The following is a 22,598-nucleotide window of genomic DNA, read 5'->3' as shown; positions in this document are numbered from 1 at the left end:
ATTGGGATGATGGGCTCCTTTATTCAGAGGCTAGAGACCCAAAACCTGGTGCAACCAGGAGGTTGGTTATACCTCTGCAATTTAGGGGCTTCCTTCTTACCTTGGCCCATGATATTCCTTTAGCAGGACACTTAGGCCAGAACAAGACTTGGGACAGGCTTGTCCCTCACTTTCACTGGCCTCACATGAATGAAGATACCAAGGAGTTTTGTCGCTCCTGTGTAACCTGCCAAGCCAGTGGCAAATCAGGTGGCACAACAAAGGTCCCCCTAATACCACTACCTGTGGTGGGGGTTCCCTTTGAAAGAGTGGGGATTGATATTGTGGGTCCAATGGATCCCCCCACAGCATCTGGGCACAGATTTATACTGGTGGTAGTGGATCATGCCACCAGGTATCCAGAGGCAATGCCCCTTAGGACCACAACAGCTCCTGTTGTGGCCAGGGCCTTACTTTGAGTTTTCTCCAGAGTGGGGTTTCCTAAGGAGGCAGTATCTGACAGAGGTGCCAACTTCATGTCAGGATACTTAACAGCTATGTGGAAGGAATGTGTTGTCAACTACAAGTTCACCACTCCTTACCATCCACAATGCAATGGGCTTGTTGAGAGATTCAACAAGACCCTAAAGGGTATGATCAAAGGGTTACCTGAAAAACTAAGGCGAAGATGGGACATCCTTCTACCCTGCCTTCTGTTTGCTTACAGAGAGGTCCCACAAAAAGGAGTTGGCTACAGCCCCTTTGAATTGTTATTTGGGCACCCTGTAAGAGGATCCCTATGTCTGGTGAGAGAAGGATGGGAGTTACCTCTCAAAAAGCCTAAGCAAGACATAGTGGACTATGTACTTGGTCTCCGCTCCCGGATGGCTGAGTACATGGAGAAGGCATCTAAAAACCTGGAGGCAAGCCAAGAATTACAGAAAGCTTGGCATGACCAAAAGGCTGTTTTGACTGAGTACCAGCCAGGACAGAAGGTATGGGTGTTGGAGCCAGTGGCCCCAGCAGCACTCCAAGACAAATGGTCTGGACCCCATACAATTGTTGAAAAGAAGGGAGAGGTTACCTACTTGGTAGACCTAGGAACTCCCAGGAGCCCCCACAGGGTGCTCCATGTCAACAGACTCAAGGCATATGTTGACAGGGCAGACATGGGCTTGCTCATGGCTGCAGAGGAGGGTCAGGAGGAAGAGAGTGACCCTCTCCCAGACCTGTTGTCTCAGAACCCTGAAGATGGTGTGGCCTTAGGTTGCAGCCTCACTGAACATCAGCAAAATGACTGCAGACAAGTTTTACAGTCATATAGACATATGTTCTCCTTGACACCCAGTCAGACTAACTGGTGTACCCATGTGGTGGACACTGGTGACAGTCTTCCTGTGAAAAGCAAGATTTACAGGCAACCTGACCATGTCAGGGACTGTATAAAGACTGAGGTGCAGAAAATGCTGGAGTTGGGTGTCATTGAGCCTTCAGAGAGCCCCTGGGCTAGCCCAGTGGTTCTGGTCCCCAAACCTCACACACCAGATGGAAAGAGAGAAATGAGGTTCTGTGTGGATTACAGAGGACTCAATGCTGTCACCAGGACAGATGCACACCCAATTCCAAGGGCAGATGAGCTCATAGATAGACTGGCTTCTGCCAAGTTTTTGAGCACATTTGATTTGACAGCTGGCTATTGGCAAATCAGGTTAACTGAGGAGTCTAAGGCCAAAACAGCATTCTCAACCCCAGGAGGTCATTACCAATTTGTGGTGATGCCCTTTGGTCTGAGAATGCACCTGCCACTTTTCAAAGGTTGGTGAACCAAGTCCTCACTGGGTTGGATGACTTGTGTGCAGCATATCTAGATGATATTGCTGTCTTTAGCTGCACCTGGGAGGATCACCTGATCCACCTGACAAAAGTACTAGAGGCCCTGCAAAAGGCAGGCATCACTATCAAGGCTACTAAATGCCAGATAGGGCAGAGTAAAGTTGTATACTTAGGCCACCTTGTAGGTGGAGGCCAGGTTCAACCACTGGAGAGTAATATCCAGACCATCAAGGACTGGTCCCCTCCAACTACCCAGACTCAGGTCAGAGCTTTCTTAGGCCTGACTGGGTACTACAGGAAGTTTGTTAAGAACTATGGGTCCATAGTTACTCCTCTTAATGATCTGACATCCAAGAAGATGCCCAAAAAGGTTCAGTGGACAGTAAACTGTCAAAGGCATTTGTTGACCTGAAGAAGGCCATGTGCTCTGCACCTATCCTGAAGAGTCCTGACTACTCCAAAGAGTTTATTGTCCAAACAGATGCTTCTGAGTTGGGGGTGGGAGCTGTGCTTTCACAACTTAATGTAGATGGTCAAGACCAGCCCATTGCTTTTATTAGCAGAAGGCTGACCCCTCGAGAGAAACGTTGGTCAGCTATTGAGAGGGAGGCCTTTGCTGTGGTGTGGGCCCTGAAGAAGTTGAGACCATACCTATTTGGAACTCACTTCAAGATTCAGACCGACCATAAGCCCCTCTTATGGCTAAATCAGATGAAGGGTGAAAACCCCAAACTACTCAGGTGGTCCGTTTCCCTACAGGGGATGGACTTTACAGTGGAGCACCGCCCAGGGACTGACCATGGTAATGCAAATGGTCTCTCCCGGTACTTCCACTTAGAACATGAAGACACAACTGTCAAGGTTAGTCTAATGTCCCTGCGTTTGGGGGGGGGGGGGTTGTGTAGGAGAGTAGGGTCTGCTATCCTATGGTCACCCCAAATGTTTGCTTTTGCTTCACTGGTTTTATGACTTAGTGTGGCTGTGGGCCTGCTAATCAGACCCACAGCCCTGCTGTTCTCTCCCTAAATTAATGCCAATGCACACTTGGTGCATTACCAATGGGAATTGGTTCACCTTATTAGACCCTGTAACAGTGTACCCCAGGTACCCAGGGCATAGGTGTATCCAAGGCCTACCAGGGGCTGCAGCATGTATTATGCCACCCCTGGCCTGGCCTCACTATTTGACACAACTGGCTGATCACTCAGCTGGGGTAAGTTGGTGTAATCACCTCTTACTTAGATATAGTATATCTATATCTAACATATATGGACACATGGTAACCTATAAGTCACTCCTACGGCAGGCCTTAACAATCCTGGAGGCAGAGTGCTTGGTTTCATGTGAGATGGTGCTCTGGCATGAGCTGAGCCTGTCTGCAGCTTTCGGAACAACGTCCTTTAACTGTTTTCAAGATATTGCCATACCATATACTCTTAAGTGCATTATGAACCTCGCGGTCAAATGCTAACTCTGGTTTGGCTTGATCAAAACATGTCGAGTAAGGTGTCATACGATTTGGTATACTACCCCCTCGCCAATTCTGGCGACAGGGGTAGCATTCCACCCTTCGAGAGGGACACGACATGTACCTAACCTGAAACCCGGGTAAAGTTAGACACAGCCTCAGCATCACAAAATGGATGCTGCCACCACAGACACAAGTCTGCCCTCCTGCTGCTGGGAGTCCTTCCAGCTTGGGAGGTTTGGACAAAGGGTTTCCTGTCAGGGGAGGTGCTTGCACCACCCCAGACAGGATTTTGTGTAGTGGGTTAGGCAGGGCTGAATAGATTGAGACATGCCTGGGGCACACAAGGTGTCCCTGTGCATATGCCAGTTCAAACCGGAGCTGGGGCTCTCCAGCCCCAGCCCCAGTCCTGGCGCGAAACTGAACAAAGGAGAGGGGGTGTAACCACCCCCCTTCCTGGTCCCACCCAGAGGAGGGACCTAGCAGGTAATCCAGCCCCTAGATTTGGAATAAGAGTAGGAGCTGTGTCCCAGGACTTTAGATCATCATGAAACTCGACTTGAAGAAGAAGAATCACTGGACTTCGACGTTCTGCTGCACAGAAGACTGAAGAGAATCTCCCTTGTGGTCAAGGAGTGACCACCCTGTGAACACAGGCACCATCCAGCAACTCGACGTCTGCTTTGCCGCCGCCTCCCGCCGGAGACCGAGCCCAGAGCCCGACAAGACCCAGACTCCCAGACATCTCAGAGCCCGATCCACAGTCCCTGCAAAGAAGAGACCCGTGGAGGCACTGAGAGACGTGGGACTGGCCATCTTGAAACGTCCACGACACGCTGACTGCGCAGCACCCGAGGCATCCTCATCGCTGTGCACAGGGCCCTGAGAAGCCCCAACACCGAGTAGCATTTGCACCAAAGAACAGCCCTCCAGCATCCACGAGAGTTACTGGCCCGTTGGCTAGTGGCCATCTTGGCGACTAAATCTACAAACAACACTGCTGGTCTGGTTGCTCCAGACTGGCCCTTGCTCCTGTGAAAAGGAGCAGCCCCTCTGACCTTGCTGGTTAGAGCACCAAGCTTTCTTCGACTCCTGCGTGGCTTGCATTAGCCAAGGCCTGTTTGCTCCAATCGAGAAGCCGACACCGCCATCAGCTAGAGCCTTCATGGGACAGCTCGTGAGTGACTCCTGGACGTCGTCGACATCTTCACTTCCACGTGGCTGCAGAGACAAGCTTCACTTTTTCACCTGTTGGCACCCGACATCGCCTGGTTCCTTCCTGGTTCCACGCCGGTCACTGGCTAGTGACTCTGAACATTGTCCCCTCTGCTTTCAGGTCTTCTACTCTTCAGATCCACCCTTGGATCCACCGGAACTCTTCTTGCCTGGCCGCCTGCAGCATCTTCATCTTCAGGCTCCATAGACCTGCACGACGAAACCCGACGCACTTTGACACCTATGCACCCGCTTCCTGTGGGTGAGGTAACGCTGGCACTCCGGTGCTCCTGTATAGAGAAACATCTCTAGTGTCTAGGTTTCCAGTTGTTAGGTTCTGGTCCATCTGGAAGACTCCCTGTGCTTTAACTTTGTGACTTTTACGCACCCATTGAATCCAATAGGTGCACGCGTGTAACTTTCAACACTGCACACGCATTCTGTGGGCCTCCTGGTCACTAACTACTGTTAGCTCCTTGTAGTCCCAGCAATTCTCAAGTTCTTACTTTTCTATACGTGGTTCTTATACCACTATTTTAGTATATGGTTTAGCGGGCCACCCGGGCCCATCCATAATTGTGCAACTTTTGTATATTTAAACATTGCCTTGTTTTAACGAATGTGCTTCTGTGCTCATAAAGAGTATAGGGGATGCTTTTAGTAAATAAATACATATATATTTTGAATATATATCTGTGTGGTGTCCTTTTCATTTGGTATTCAAGGAGGTTACATATGGTAAAACGGCTGACTTCACATGCCCTCAAGAGTTTCGCCTGAAGACTGCACTGTCCACGCTACCACTAGGATAGCTGGTCTATCTAGGTTGACTTCAACCACCACCATAAGGGTTGCTTGGCATGGTACAGGGTGAACACTAGAAATAGTTAGCAGCATATACCAGGCCAACTTCTCACACCCTCTTATCTCCAGAGTTCTAAAGAAAATGAAAAGGGAACCGTGCCGGCTAATCCTCATTGCTCCACCTTGGCCCCACCAGCATTCGTTCAAGAAGCTACTACTACTGTCGAAATCCAAGCCTTATCACCTGCCTGTAATGACGACTCTACTGACCATGAGCAAAGGACAAAACCTGCACCCAGCTTCTCTTCAGTTGCATGCTTGGCACATGAATTCAACAAATTCAAAGATTTAGTCATTCCCCAGGACTGTAGGGATATATTGCCAAAGGCTAGGGCTGAGTCCACCAATAAAACATACAGATTAAAATGGAAGCGTTTTGTTCTTGGTTCCTTCGGAACGATATCCACCCTCTTCTCTCATCTCCAGAACAACTCTTGCCTTATCTACTCTCTTTGACAAGGTCCGGACTGGCGTATGCATCAGTGAGGGTCCACCTCGCAGTAATCTCCCGATACAGACGCACTTTCAATGCTTCTTCCCTCTGTTCCTCTTGCCTCATCAAACAATTCATGAGAAGGTTGTTCAGGATTTTTCCTCCCATTCGGCATCCTCCGCCAGAATGGTGTCTCAATGTGGTTCTATCTCAACTAATGAAACCACCGTTTGAGCCAATTCACAAAATTGAGCTTAAGTTTCTCACATGGAAAGTGCCATCGCTTCTCGCGCTTACCTCTGCAAGGAGAGTAAGTGAAATTCAAGGTTTTACCAAAACAGAACCCTATTTACGATTTACAGAGAACTACGTTTTATTGAGAACAAATCAAAGATTCATCCCAAAGGTTCCAGCTCAGTTTCACCTTAATGAACCTGTAGTCCTTCGCACTTTTTCCCCCCAATCCTTTCTCTCCAGCAGAGACATCTGTTCACTTCTTGGATATTAAGTGATGCCTTAAGTTCTATTTATTAAAGACTAAGCAGTTACGCAAAACGGATCAACTACTGGTCCCTTATGGGTCTCAAAGACTGGGTGAAGCTGTCACAAAGGAGACTATTGGAAGATGGATTACAGCTACTATTCAGCTCTGTCATATTAAGGCGGGTAAACCGCTTACAACCAAGGCCAAGGCACATTCTACAAGAGCAGTTTCCTCTTCTGCTGCTGTATTTGCTGGCGTCCCGTTGGACAAGATTTACAGTGCCCCTACATGGAAGACTGCACATACTTTCACGCTGCATTATTTATTGTCTGGATATGGCAACTTACTTCTGTAGGACAGTCGGTTCTACGTCATCTGTTTCAATAAGATAAGCCTCTACACTTAGAGGTGTTTTTTTCCTTCTGCAATATGTGTTTTTACCATTTTAAAGTCATGGTATGCTATTTTGTTTTTGCATGTTGCTTTGTTTATATGCTAGTGATAAACAGCTACATTATATTTTATATATGTTACAGTATATGCAAATATATTGTTACACACCATCCTCTAAGGGTATGTATGTATATATTATTTCTATGCACATTTATCTATGCAACTGCTAGCTACTCTCATTTAGGCATGTGAATCTATGAAAGATCCAATACTAGAGAAGAAAATGAGTTACTTACCTGTAACTACGGTTCTCCAGTATTGGTATCTTTCATAGATTCACATGTGACCCACCCTCCTTCCCTGAGCCTGAGAGGCTTCCCCTATTTCCTATAAGCTTCACACTTGTGCTTAAAAATCTGAGGAACTGAGCTTCTCGTGAGAGTGTTTAACATGGTGGTGTCGCCTGATTGGCTGCTATTTAAGTTTTTTTTTTGTACAAAATAAAGTAGATAGGCTATTGCAGTGACTGTACATTGCATTGTAACCTACTGTAATATCAATTACTGCTTTTATAAGTATACCGTTGGACTTCCACTACAACGACGGGATGATTCAAGCATGTGAATCTATGAAAGATACCAATACGGGAGAACCGTAGTTACAGGTAAGTAACTAATTTCCATTCACCCAATTTCATGAAGAAGGCATTATAAACCCCATTGGCGATGATCGCTAATATAGAAGCTAGGATTGACATCTTTTTAATATTTCAGGTTTTCATATGTACACTCCCTGCTATGGGGGAGCTCTTCCCTTCCAGATATATTTAATTATGTTACGTGTCAGATTTTGGCTCTGCATGGTTTAAACATAATAGGACAACTTTTTGTGAATGGTGAGTGCACTGATTTTCTGATTGGCACAAAGAATACATGTTTCCTAAGTATATGCAGCTAATGGACGATCTTACCAATCTGGAGTTTTCTCGTACTGAAATTAATTAAATAGTATTTCTAGATTTACTGTGGAACCATCATGGTGACCTAGGGATCAGATCACTTTTGTGCATATTTAATGAACTGTCTCATGATGGCTTGACTAATTGCTGAAAATGGTCTGAGCAGCTAGGTTGCGTACGAGCTGCAGACACAAAATATTAAACGCAATTAGCATTTGTCAGCACATGTTCAAATGTGCTAATTTAAAGCTACAACAGTACAAAGAGATTAATCGATTATATTATATACCACAAACATTATTTAAATTTAAGGTTTTTATGTATTCAAAGTGTCCAAGATATAGCCGTGAACCTGCTGATAATGTACATTTGTTTGTTGACTGGTCACAGCTCACTGCTTTATGGGTGAATGTTGCTAGAATATTGTCTCATCTCCTTAAAAAGGACAAAATTAAAACTCCTCGGTGCTTGAAATAGTTATTAATGCTAATATACAGAGGAGCCATGTTATATTTGTGGCTATAACTATTTCTTAACTTCGTATATTACAAGAATGGAACGGAAATGTGCCTTCTAGATTGAGAATTGGAGTCAGCTGTGACATTATTTTTTAATCTAAAATCGCTATCTATCGTACTAGAGGTACTGTTGGACAGAAGTAATTTCTCGAAACTTGGGGCCCACTAATTGTGTAGTGGTGAATCAATATTGATTTACAAGTGTGTTTATGTAGTCATGATACATTTTAATTTGTTTATGATTGTTTATTTTATGTTGATTAATTTGTTTTGCCCATTCTCTCCTCCTAATAAAAATATTTTTAAACAAAATTGTGTAATACTTTAGTCAGAGGACTCACCACAAGAGTCTCCTCACAAGTAAACCTACCAGATCAGTCACACTGTGAAAATGGGGATCACAATGTGAAATTGGCACCCACACACCAGCATTGGCTTACATAACTGTTGGATTGAACTACCTGAACTTTACAGACTGTTTTTAAAAATACAGGATATTATGTATCTTAGCATTTCAACAAGGTTTCATATTTGACTTTTTTGATAGTTCAAATAGACTTTTTAGGCTTAACTACATAATTCAGTAATTAAGGATGCATGGCCACCGCGAAGACCCAGAATGAACATTCTACTTTTTAATTCCTTTTTAATACGACATTTATTTTTTTCAGACCTGAATCTGTAGAAGCTACACCTGTGATTGTAGAGAAGTCAAACATTTATCCACATCAGTTGTATACCAGCACTTCTCATCATTCTCACAATTATATTGGATTACCATATGCAGTAAGTATTCAATTACAAAGAATTTAGATGTATAATTTATTATCTCACAAGGTTTTACTGACATATTGAAAAAATTTACGATTGTGGCAAATTTGTGTTCAAGGTATCATTAATGTAATTTGCTTGACAAAAGCTAGCTTTCAAGAATTGCATCTTTTATAAATTCACTTGCTTGACTTATTTCAACTTCTGAGGCCTAGAATCCGCATGCTAAAATACCCATTTTAAAAATACTGATTTAACTTTGCCTTTTGTATAGACTCTCCATCTGAATATTTGACCCAAGGCGGAGAGGCCCTGAACTCCTCTCTTCCTAGATGCTTCCTTTTTTTTTTTTCTTTTTTTCCTGTTTTTTTAGCAAAAAAGAATCCTCATGATCTATTCTCTTTCTGTGAAAATATCTTTAACTTAAACTTTCCCAGTTGGAGTGCAGACAGTATAAAAACCTAAGATTCTGAGACAGATTATTTGTTGCCTTTTTTATTACTTTTTTATGCTTGTTATTTTTCCTATAATTTCTACCCTTCCAAGAACAAGGTGCAAAGTCTCTCACCCTGTCTCTGTGCATCTTTGCCCCGCAGAAGATAATTACCTTCTTCTTTGAGATTTACATTAGTTGCCAGTGCTGTAGCACAGAGTTAAAGAACAGATACTGTAGCCACAAGTTCGCCGTTAAGACATGGTACCTCGACCTCAAGAAGACACAGGAAGTCAATGTTGAGACTACCATCAACGTTGAGACCACCATCATTATTGACGCCTAAATAAAATCTTCATCTCCTTCTCCATTGCAGTGGCATATAGCTGATTTGCTCAATTGCCATAAAAGAAGGACCGTGTCATGCTCCTCAGATTCAGAGTACTCAAAAGTGTACTCGCATACTAGCAGTGTGATGCCTTCGGTCAGTGTGTCCCTCACTCCTTCACCGCGAAAGTCTGTGTCTCTGCTCTTCTCACCAGTGCCACTGGCCTCTCCTGTTTTGTCACAGTGAACAAGGTCAACAGTAATCCCACAGGTTCCATCTAGGCCTGCGCATAAAAAGACTCAATGGAAAAAGAAATGTGCTAGATCTAAATTTCAAGGAAGATCTAGGTCCTCAAGTAGATCTAGATCTCTGTCTAGATGCCACCAGATGTAGTGGAAGAATATCTTCACGTAGGGCCTCTAGTAGATGACACTATTCACTATCAACATCACACTCTGCACATCCCTCTATTAAAGATTATTCTTTGAAACCTGTGGATTCTCCACCAGCCACTGTATCATCAGTATATGACATTAATACCTTAAATAAAGTATTGCTAAGAGAGCCTACTAAGATAAACTTCCCTATTCTGATGCCTACTACCTCTACGTGTTTTTTTTTTTTAAACTCTTCACCCCAGGGTGTCTTAAAGACCTGTGCTGCTCTTGGTTCCAGGCAAACACCTGCAAAAGAGATCTGGAATAGGTCAGGAGAATCCCTCCTAACATGCTCAATCAAAATGGCCATCCCCCCCTCCCCCACCTGTGCAGTCGCCTGGGTGGCCCTCTTCTATACTCCTCTGTCAGCACTGGGGGCCTTGGGGCTGCTGCATGCTGGGGGAGGGGGGCTGACAACGTGCCTCTGCCGTCCGCCCAGGATGAGTCGCTCATGAGAGGTGAAGCCAACAGCGGAGCACTTCTAGCGCCAGTAGAGGGGCCCACGAGAGAACCTGTGTGCCACCTGAGTTGGAAGGGAGTTCACAAAACCACAATCTGTGTATGAAAATAGGCCAGCCATGGAGAAAGGTAAGTGGTACTGCAGCCCACCCAGGACTAAATAAACAAATACACTAGGCCAACTTCCAGCGCCGTCAAATCAGATGGCCAATACCACGAGGCCCCCTACTCAGTAGGACTCTACAGCCTCCATACTCCAGGTCATCAAGGACACCCGGAGCTCACCCAAAGGCAAGATAGGCAAACTGAGCCTGGACTTGTCGCTACTGAGACAAGACCTGCTCAACAAACTGGAGTGGGAGGCTGAGGCGGAAGGCCGCTTCTCAACAGTGGAAGATTTGGTACATACACTACAGATAGCACTGTTCACCCGCCAGCGCAAGTTTGGCACAATTGAAGCCAGAGCGCAGGATGCAGAGTGTAGAATAGGAAGAAACAACATCTGCATCAGGGGAATCCCGGAGGGAGCGGAGGGGTCCCACCCTGCTCACTACTTAAACGTCTTGAGACCCTAAGGGGTGATTAGTTCACAAATACCGGATTTATTTATTTATAATGGACAGGATCATGTCATGGCTTCCAGCGGCGAAGCTGTCACCCTGCTTTGTAGTGGAGTGGGCCCACAGGTCCCTAGCGGCACATCCACCACTGGGGGCCCCACTGCGACCCATGATAGCAAGAATTCTGAACTTTATGAATACAGACACTATTCCCCGAGAGGTTCTTAAAATCTGAAAACTCCAAAGCGGATCAGTCATGCTTTTTCCGGACTACACCCTTAAAATCTAACAGCAGCGCCACTTATTCCAGGCTGTGAAGGAGAAGCTGGGAGCCTTGTAAATCTAATATATGTTAGAGTTCTGGGCCTACCATAAATTCATCTATAACATTGGAAATTCATTTGCTGGGTATAGATGGCCTGCTTGATCTTTTTTATGGAGAGCGTCTACCGGGTACATTGCCTTCTTGCACACGGGTATCCCTCATCTTTTGGAGGGCGGCCCGTTGCCTCTCTGGTTGAGATAATCGCCTCACCTCACCGGGATGACCCCTCTGTGGCGGGGAATGTGGCTTGGTCAGCTTTCGACCCTGGAGGGTTTTCTGCCATGGGATCGCATTGGGATCTCGTACCTGGTAGATCTTTATAAGGGGGAGGGAGCTTTATGTTGTTTTAGGAGTTAAAAGTTAAGTACTATCTGTCTAACTCGCAAGCTCATGAGTTCCCAAATGACTCAGTGCCCAAATTCAGGCGGTGGAGGAGAAGATGTTCCTTGGGCGGCTGGGTAAAAGGGCAACTTCTGTGATTTATTGATCACTAGTGACCCATGCCCCTGACTCCCTTGAGAATGTCCATCAGCAATGGGTGTCCTGGGAGGAAGACTTGTCTTGAGTCACTCAAAATAGAGAGAGGGGGCACTATGTAGACACAACTTCAGCATCACACAAGGAGGAACAGGAGGCAACACCGCTCCGGGAATCTAACTTGCGTCACACCAAAACATTTGCGCCCTACAGAGACGGGGGCTCATCAAAACACAGATGTTGAAACAGGTGCTCCCTGAACAGACGGCCCGCCAGCCCCCCCTAAAAGGAAAGCACCCAGAAATCTGATTCCATAGTGGTAACAACAGCTGCGCCTGGGTATCCAGTTTACTCCAGTATTGGAGCTTTCATAGATTCACATACCTGAATCATTCCCCATCATCGATGACGAAGATTGAGGTAAAGCTCATATCAAAGACACCACCATTGACTATTACAGCCTCTCCGTCGACAACGTCATCGTCGACGGTGGTGTCGACGCCGGTTACATCGATGGCAGCATCGACGACGACAGCGACGACAACAGTGTTGACGACGGGATCGTCGTCGTCGGCGGTTACGACGACGGGATCGTCGACGACGACTACTATGTCTTCGACGACAGATAGCTCTTTACGCGTGGTGTCGACGAGGGTGTCGACGGCGATCTCGTCGACGGGCTCGTCGACGAGGGAAATTCCAGATAATCCGGAAATTGTTAGGAAGAGGAGAATTACACCAGAGGTCACCTCTCCTAGCAAGATCACTCCTCTGGTACCATCACACCTGCTAGAGGACCAGGATTCAGAGGAGGAGGAGGACGACGGACCCTCACAATTGCATGTGAAGTGTCAGGATGATGACTATGAGAAGGGATATGTGGAGTACCAATATCCTCCGCAACAACATTATCGCCAAGGGTACCAAGAAGAGATGGTGGGTATGCCATCGTTCATGATGGATCTGCAGTTTGTGCTAGCAGACTATAAAAGGAGATTTCCGCCGACACCAGCTTCTCAGGAAATCCCGGTCTCACATCCATGTTCCATCCCTGCTACTCCAGTTAGAAGCAGGGAACCACGACAAGAAGTTACGCCTACACCTCCTCAAGCAATACACCACCAGGATCCTGTCACCACGGACGATGATGACCAGGAAGAGGGAGAGATAACAGATCACAACAAAGAATGGTATGATTACCAGATTCCATTTCCGGCATCTTCCTCACCAGTACCTGTGGATTCTCCGCCGGTGGATATCGGCAGATTCCATAATCTGATGGAAAGAGCTGCGAAGAGATTCCAGCTTCCTATGGCTACAACACAAACGGAATGTTTACTATACGATTTTAAGGAATCATACCACAAGTCAGTCCGGTCTATCCCAATTAAGAGCCATGTGTGGGAAGAAGGTTTAAAAGTGATGAAGACACCGACAACAGTTACACCAGTTACACCTGTGCTTGCTAGTTTGGAGAAAAAATATAAAGCTCCTTTGGACGCACCAGTGTGTTTACTGGGCCATCCAAAACCTGATTCTGTGATTTCACAAGCGGCGCAAAAAAAATCTAAGAATCCCTCTGCGCCTCTATCAGCACTTCCTGACCGAGAGGGGAGACGATTAGACAATGCAGGAAAGAGGTTCTCATCCATGTCTGCTCTCCTAGTTAAAGCAGCAAATGCCCTTGCCATTCTGGGCAGATACGATCGGCAGGTGTGGTGCGATATGACACCTTACATGGACCTCATCCCAGAGGACAATAGAGAGGAGGCGAAAAAGATCCTTCAGGAAAGAGAAAGGGCTTCGGCTAAAGTCATTGACTGTGCGATGGATATCGCGACCACAGCCTTCTGGTCGCTTGGAGGAGCGGCGGTGCTACGGCGTCAGGGGTGGTTGAGGGTGACTGTCTTTAGACCAGAGGTGCAAAATAAGATTCTAGATCTCCCTTTTCGACGGAGAAGATTTGTTTGGAAAACAAGTGGATGACGCACTTCAAGGTATCAAAAAAGATATGGATACTCCAAAAGCCCTAGGTTCGCTACAATACTGTAAAGTGCCCTTTCGGGGTGCCAGAGGGAGAGGCCAATCATCCTATAGAGGGGGTGACCAACAGGGGAGATACCCCTCTTATTCCTCATCATCACAACCATACCGTCAGCAATATGGTCAAAAACAATCAGGGAACTATACAAAGTCTGCTCCTAGAGGACGAGGGGGTCGTCAAGGAAAGGACAATGGCAGAAGACATTGACAACCTCCTGGATCCGGCTACATGTATCTCTTCCCCTCCACAAATTCCCCTGGGTGGAAGAGTTGCTTCCCATCTGCATCATTGGCAGAAAATAACTGTGAGAAGGTGGCCTGATATATGCTGTCCACTAGTTCTAGTGGGCTCCTTGTATCAGTCCAAACAACCCCTTATGGTGAATGGTTAAAGACAACCTTCATTGAAAGCTATCCTAGTGGTAGCTATGGAGAGCAGCCTTCAGGCTAAGTCTCGACGGAATGTAAAGCAGCTTGTTTTACCAGTCTATAATCTCTTGAATGATCAAATGAAAGGACAACCACACCAGGTATATATTAAAAATATATGTATTTAAGATAGAACACACCCCTCTAGTCTCTTTATGAGACTGGAGTTCGAAGTACTTTGTTTACAAGTTAGCAATTATCAGTAATAGCACAAATACACGTTTGGACCCTAGGGGCGTACCAAACCATATACCAAAAAAATAGTATAAGAACCACGACTGGGATAGACACAAGGCCTAGAGCCTGTAGAATCACTGGGACCCCAAGTAACCACCCAAGGTAGTGACACAGGGGACCCACAGGGACTGTATGCAGTGTGTAAACACAACCGCGGGTTCCCGTTAGCTTCTATGGCCAATGTCGCGGTTGGAAATTTAAAGATTAGGGACTCTTATAATCGAGTCAGGACCAAATCCTTTTGGACTTAAGAAGTTCTAGGGCTAGCACCCACAGGAGCACCGGAGTACTCTAGTTACCTCACCCAGGGAAGCCCGGTGCATAGGTGTCTTTTGGTGTCGGGTCGCGTCGTTGATTTCAATGGAAGCCCGCAAAGAACTGCTGCTGCCGTGAAGAGGAGAAGTGTCCGAAGAGATCCAAGCCTGGATCTGCGATGGAAGGAACCTGAAAGCAGAGGGCACAGAGTATGGGTCACTAGCCAGTGACCAAGGGCAGGATGGACCAATGCCCACAGATGTCGGGTGCTTCAGGTGAGTTGATTGGTGTCTTGACTCTTCAGCCACGAGGTCCAGGAGGCGTCGACGAAGTCCACGAGCCGGATTCGAGCTGTCCCACGAAGTCTGTCGAGTGCAGCGGTGTCGGCGACCAGAATGGACCCAACAAGCCTTGGCAACTGCAAGTCACTGGAATTCAGAGAAAGGACTACGGTGCAGACCAGCAAGGTCTGAGGGACTAACCCAGCGAGGGTAAGTCAGGGCACGTCTGGAGCAACCAGGAAAGCCCAAGTAGAAAAGGAGTTGCCTTCGTGGGGACCTGCTAGCCAACGGGCTAGTGATCGCGAAGGAGCCTCGAGCAGTCGCACTTGAAGCTGGCCCGCGGGTCACTCTTGGAGTAGAGCCCAACAATCTTCGGTGCAGGAGGTGCTCAAGGCTGGGGCTGCTCAGAGCCCAAAGCACAACTTCGAGGAGGACCAGGAAGATAGTGTTGCTGCAAAAGTTCACGGTGTCCAGGGATCACGGTTCCACGTCACCCACGATAGCCACGGGCCTCAGCTTTGCTGTGGACTCAGGGTAGCCTCGGGGATGTCTGGAAATCCACCTCTGGTGATGCAAAGACTTTGGCGTCCGGCGGGAGCTTCAGCGATGCAGACCGGTCAGTTGCTTCTTTGGTGCCTGCCAAGCAGGGGAGTCACTCCTTGACCCCAAGGGAGATTTATTCAGTCTTCTAGTCAGGATCGAACGTCGAAGGTCCAGGATGTGCGTTGCAGAGTTTCGTCCAGGGTAATCTAAAGTCCTAGGGACTGGATTCCTATACTTATAGTAAGTTTAGGGAATGGACTAACTCTAAGGCCCCACCTATGGGTGGGCTTGGAGAGAGGGGTGGTTACACCCATTTCCTTTGTCCAGTTTCGCGCCAGAGCAGGGGCAGGTAGCCCCTGCAACCGATCTGAACTGGACTATGCACAGGGACAGCAAACGTGCCCCCAGTGCAGGACTTCAAAGCACCAGAGTGCTCCCGCCCTGCCCCAATACACATCTGCCTGTCTGGGGAGGTGGATACGGTCAGCAGCAGGAGGCCAGACCCGTGTCTGTGGCAGAGGCATACATTTTGTGATGCCAGGGCTCAGGAAAGTCATACCGGGTTTGACCAGTGTGAACATGTCTCTCCCTCTAGAAGGGTGGAATGCTACCCCCGCCGCCAGAACTGGCGGGGGGGTAGTATTCCAAAGAGTTTGACACCAAACACGACATGTTTTGATGCAGCCATCCCAAAGTTAGCATTTACCGCGAGGTTATAATGCACTTAAGAGTATATGGTATGGCTGCATCACAGAACAGCCATAAGGAAGTATTTCCGAAAGCTGCAGAGGGTCTCAGCTCACGCTTGGGCACCCTCTCACATAAAACCAAGCACTCTGCCTTCAGGATTGTCAAGGCCTGCCATAGGAGTGGCTTATAGGTTTATATGTGTCTGTATAAGGGTAGTGATATAGGTAGGCTATACCACAGTAAGGGGTGCAAGCACGCCCTTACCCAGGCTGCTGTAGCAGACCTGTGGTGCCGTTTTGGAGTGCTTCCCCGGGGTGGCATAATACATGCTTCAGCCCCTGGTAGGCCTCTGAGGTACCTATGACCTAGGTACATAGTATACCATATACTAGGGGCTTATAAGGCACTCCAGAATCCAATTAGATATGTACCTAATGTACATGGAAACCATTTTACAGAGAAAGCAGATAGACTGGGGCCCTGAATAGCAGGATCCCAGTCCAACTAAGTCATAAACCAGCAAAACACCAGGCAAAAAGTGGGGGCAACCATTTAGTCAGATTCCACCTTCCTACAATAACGACGGACAGATGGGTCCTCAATATAATACAATTCGGACACACTTTAGAATTTCTTCAATTCCCTCCTTGCACACCACGGACAAGTCAAGAGATCAAACATCTATCTCAGATGCGTCGAGAGATTCGGACAATGCTCCGAAAGGGAGCAATAGAACCGGTGTCGATCTCCCAAAAAGGAAAAGGGTTTTACTCCCATTTCTTCCTAGTCTGGAAGAATGCTCTCCAATGGCGTCCTATTCTAGACCTGAGGTCGCTGAATACTTATCTCAAGAAGCAGTCTTTCCGGATGGTGACCCTCCAAGACATTCTGCTGCTCTTAATCCCAGGGGATCATATGACCACTCTAGACTTAAAGGATGCATATTTTCACATCCCCATTCATCCTTCCCACAGACGGTATCTTCGGTTTGCTGTAGTCGGAGACCATTACCAGTTCAAAGTACTACCGTTTGGCCTCAAATCAGCCCGAGAGTTTTTACAAAGTGTCTGGCGCCAGAGGCAGCTTTTTGCAGAAAGCTAAGACACCAGGTGTTTCCATACCTGCACGACTGGTTGATAAAAGCACCATCAGAAACTTCAGCCCAGGTGTCAACTACGGCATGCATACAATTTATTTGCCAAACTGGGACTGGTTTTGAATATAGAGAAATCATCCCTTCAACCTTCAAGGAAGATCACGTTCCTGGGAGCGATTCTGGACACCTCTGTAAACAAGGCATTTCCCTTCACAGAGAGGCAACTGGGTCTCATGACGCTTGCCAAAAATTTCACAAGAAAAAAGTGTCTTTCAGTACACACGTACAAGTTGCTACTAGGGACAATGTCCTCTTGCATACCTCTGATTCCTTTATACCGACTGAAGATGCTTCCATTACAGAGGGATCCTTCGACGTCTAGATGAAGATCACGCCGGCTATGGGGCAAGCACTAACATGGTGGACCCACAAAAGGAACATTTTGGTGGGCCTTTCCTTCCTGACTGAACCAGCTCCATTGGTAATTACCACCGATGCATCCCTGGAAGGATGAGGGGCGTTCCTTCAGGATCTACAGGTCAGCGGTCGGTGGGGATTGCAGGAACAGCAGCTCCACATCAACTTGCTGGAGCTCAAAGCGATAGGTTTGGCATTGCTGGCTTTCCGACCAAGAATTTAGGGAGCATCTGTTCCAATAAGAACAGACAACACAACTGCAATGCACTATATCAACAAGCAGGGAGGTACAAGATCACTCTCCCTGTCGCAGGAAGCACAAAATATATGGAAGTGGGCTGTTCAACACGAGGTGTCTCTAAAAGCGGAACATCTTCCAGGAGATCAGAATGTCAAAGCGGACACTCTCGAGCAGACTGAAGTCCACATGCCACGAGTGGGAAATCAACCAGGAGATTTTACAAAGTATCTTCTTCAAATGGGGAGTTCCGACAGTGGATCTGTTTGTGACAGCTCAGAACAAGAAATGCCGGTTCTTCGCAAGTTGGCATCACCAAAGGGGATCTTGGGGGAATGCGTTTTTGATGGCATGGTCAGGCGTCTTTGCCTACGCCTTTCCTTCGATTACCCTCCTGCCACGTGTTCTCACAAAGATAAAGAAAGAACCGTGCAAAGTTATACTGATGGCTCCGTGGTGTCCCAGGCAACAATGGTTCACAGAGTTGCTCCTGCTGTCGGAGGATCATCCGATTCGTCTGCAACCAATTCCATGACTATTGTCCCGGGAACAAGTGCTTCATCCAGACCCGAAATCGCTACGCTTAGCGGCCTGGCTCCTGAACACTGCGAATTTCAACACCTAGATATTTCATCAGAATGCAGAGATATACTAGCAAATGCCAGAGCAGAAATTACAAACAAGACATATAGGATGAAATGGAAGAGATTCTGTTTGTGGTGCCAAGAACGTAATAATCATCCTCCAAGCTCAGTGGCACATGAAATTATTCCATATATTTTAATGTTAGCAAAGTCTGGTTTAGCACATGCTTCTATTAAAGTGCATCTTCCTGCGATTTCTCGATATAGGAGAACTTCCTCGGGTCCATCTCTGTGGTCTGAAAGGATTATCAAACCGTTCATGAAAGGATTGTTTCGGACTTTTCCTCCCATAAGACCTCCAGCACCTCTCTGGCAGTTGAACATTGTTCTATTTCAATTGATCAAGCAGCCCTTCGAACCAATTCACAGGGCGGATCTAAAGTTCTTATCCTGGAAGATTGCTCTTCTAATAGCTCTCACTTCAGCCAGAAGAGTTGGGGAAATACAGGCTCTCACGATACAAGAACCATTTTTGCTTTCAAAGAGGACAGGATTGTTCTCAGAACTAATAGAAAATTCATACCAAAAGTGCCTACAGACTTTCATCTGAATGAACTGCTGATCCTTAAGAGGTTTTCCCCTCATCCGTCAACAGCAGCAGAGAGACCTCTTCATTCATTGGATGTTCAACGTTGTCTGAAGTTTTACTTGCAGCAAACAAGGCCTTTGCGCAAGTCTTCCCAACTGTTTGTGGCTTATAGTGACCCCAGGAAGGGGTTCCCTTTGTCAAAGAGGGGAATTGCCCGATGGATTTCAACTGCAATACAGTTTTGTCATCAGGCGGCAGGGAACCCGTTGAATGCACTCAGAATGTCGGTTCACCACTCACTCTAGGGACCATGTTTATCTGGGTGTGAACACATTGACCGTCTGCCTTCATGGACAACAATGGAATACATTATTCTTGAATGAAAGACCCCTTTTGAGTGTTTGGAGTAATTGGAGGCGCATCCACTAAGACTACTATGTTAGGAGTACAGAAGTCAGAAGATTAAAAAAAATCACTCCTACTAGGGGAACCTCAGAGCCATTCTCCATTACAGGGGTTGTAGGGACCTCAGTCTAAGCCCTTGGATAAGTATCCCTGGTGGTGCCTTGTCCTGAGGTTACCCAATGGGGAGCACTGGAATCAATGGGAATACCTGTATGCGCATTATCAGGACTGAGATTTATGCTCTGTTTGGGGGGGGGGCCTTGTCTTAATGAGGTTGGGCAGAATGGGGCTCCCATCATAACCCCACCAGCCCCAGAAGGGGGGGGGGGGTATTTGCCATGTTAAGGTTTGTACAGGGATCCCTATCCCCTAGACTTTGCTAATAAACCATTATTAGTGCTAATTAGGTCAGACACCCTTGAACTCAAGGAAACAACAGCATCTTTGACAGCATTAAGTGTAGATCTAAGTAGCTCAATCAGGCTCTTAGAGCCCTCTGGACAAACATGGTCAGCAGCGACAGGGACTAGTCCTACATCCTTCTGCCTTGTAGTACTAGCTGTGCTAATTGGATCAATGGGAACAGAAGCATGAGATGGTAAGGATAATGGCGATGCCAGAGGATCATGAGTTGGCAATGCCTTAGTGGGCAGGCGACCCAGGACAGTGGTAGGCAGGGACAGAGGGAAGGCTATAGCACCATCCATCGTGCCTAACTCTCAACAGCAAGTTAGGCCTAGAATCAACGGTGACTTTGTCCCTAGAACAATTGGTTGAAACAGTAGCGTTCCCTTTGTAGAACTTGGTGATGTTAGATTTCGCCTTCCAGGTGGCAGATGTACTGGGGACAGTTCTTCTACCACTAATCATGTCCTTAACTTCCACAATCAGTTTGTCAATTGATGAAAGGCACAATTCTCAGCCACATGGCGCCTTGCAGATTTGGGCTTCTTCTCAGTTCCCAAGAATTGCCCTGTACTTTCCCTTTAACCATGTCATTAGGAAAGAGGTTGGAGTAATAAACACTGGTGGGAACAAAAACACAGCCGATGAGCAAGTGATCAAGCAGGCAACTGGTGCAGAGAACAAGACCAGTCGAAGATCAGGGACACAAAAGGAAGGGCTTACCAGACAAAAGATGACCAATCACACCAAAAAACAAGACCAAGAGGAGTGGCCCTGCCTTGCCGCTTCTTGGCGCTGACTGGTGCAGAAAGGCTGCCCTTGGCCCAGGCGCTGCAGGATTGTTGAATTGCTTTTAGTGCATCAGGAGATTCCCCTGAAACACTCTTAGGCTGTCACTGCAAGCGGGCCTCCTGAGTTGGGAGATGGAGTCCCCTACGGCCTGGAGAGTCCATGGGTGCCAGAGACACCTCGTAGTGCCAATGACATAACCTGCGCTTCATGATTGCTGGAAGTGCTTTCACACTTCGGGATATGGCCCTGCCCACTCCGTTGCTGTCACTGCAAGCGTGCCTCCTTGCGCTTGCTGAGTTGGGGGATGGAGTTGCCTGGAGAGTCCGTAGGGGCCAGAGACCCCTTGTAGTGCCAGTGAAATAACCATCAGAATATAGGGAAGGATGCATGCCTCCTAGGATGGGGTGCTCACATGGATCGACTACAGGGAACATCGAAGTCCTATCACATCAATTTATTAGAATTGAGAGCTGTGTGTGTAGCTCTGAAATCATTCAACCCTTCATTCGGAAGAAATTAACTTATTTTTCAGGTGGACAGTACAACTACAATTTATTACCTGAACATTTAAATATGGCCAGAGTAATTTAACGATTACGGCGGCCCATCTACCAGGCATTCAGATTCTGCAAGCAGATACCCTAAGTTGTTTGATACAAGAGATTTATGACTGGATCTTTCACAACAAAGTAATGCAAAACATTTTAAAGACTCACTTTTTCCTCAAATAGATCTTTTTGCTGACGCAAACAACAAAAAATGCCCAACTTTCACCTCAAGATATTACCAACGAGAAACCATGGAGAAATCTCTTTTGATCAATTGGTTAGGGAGACTTCTCTACGCTTTTCTTCCCATTCCTGTGATTCCAACAGTGTTAATAATACTACATTGTTCCAAAGCAAAAATGGTTCTAATAGCGCCGGAATGGCCTCAGCAGTGGTGGTTCACAGTTCTTCTTCACCTCTGCGAGAGACCAGACCGGAAGCTCAAGCCTAGAACAAAGCATCTATATAAGTTCAGTGGCCAGAACCTACACCGCAACCTAACATCGAAAAATTTGCAGTTTGGCTCTTGAATTCTTGCAATACGGTCATTTAAATCTTTCACAAGATTGTATGAACTACTCGAAAGAAGCAAAGATACCCTCCACTAGGACCATATATACTTTGAAGGGGAAGACATTCTGCACCTGGTGTATTCAGAATAACCATAACCCTATTATGTGCCAAGAGGAGGTGGTTATTCCATTTCTTTTACCCCTATCAAGATGTGGCCTTTTGTTTATTCTTCATAAAAGTTCATGTTACATCAGTTACTGTATATTGAAAGTCTGCTTCACAAACCTCCTTCTTTAAAATTGCTGTAGTGAAGGATTTCTTAGAAGGAATTAAGAACGTTTTCCTCCCGTTCAAACCTCTTCTCCCCCAAGGGAACTGTATAGCTTTCAATACTCATGCCTTTTAACCTATACATAAAGCAACTTTGTAACATTTAATTTATTTCTAAAACGATTTTTATTACGGGATTGCCATTACATTATGTTACAGCTTGAGCACATGCTACTTAATCCTTTTTATATTACTTCATACATTTGCATTCCTCTTGTTGCGATAATATAATTTCTATAAATCTCCCCCCCTCACCCCCCCCTCCACT

The 22,598-nt window shown here is 46.4% G+C and overlaps 1 protein-coding gene across 4 annotated transcripts in view; it reads left to right on the top strand.

Annotated features, from left to right (window-relative positions):
* KMT2E (lysine methyltransferase 2E (inactive)) overlaps window positions 1-22,598 on the top strand; it is a 2,077,373-nt gene that overhangs the window by 258,083 nt on the left and 1,796,692 nt on the right. For all 4 annotated transcript variants that reach the window (XM_085654164.1, XM_085654162.1, XM_085654163.1 and 1 more), the window contains exon 4: window positions 8,817-8,931. In XM_085654164.1, coding sequence (XP_085510290.1) covers window positions 8,817-8,931 — 115 coding nt within the window. The remainder of the gene's footprint in view (window positions 1-8,816; window positions 8,932-22,598) is intronic.

The sequence above is a fragment of the Triturus cristatus genome, chromosome 4_1 (assembly GCF_964204655.1).
Source record: "Triturus cristatus chromosome 4_1, aTriCri1.1, whole genome shotgun sequence".
NCBI lineage: Eukaryota > Metazoa > Chordata > Amphibia > Caudata > Salamandridae > Triturus > Triturus cristatus.
This window is presented reverse-complemented; position numbering and strand designations above follow the sequence as displayed.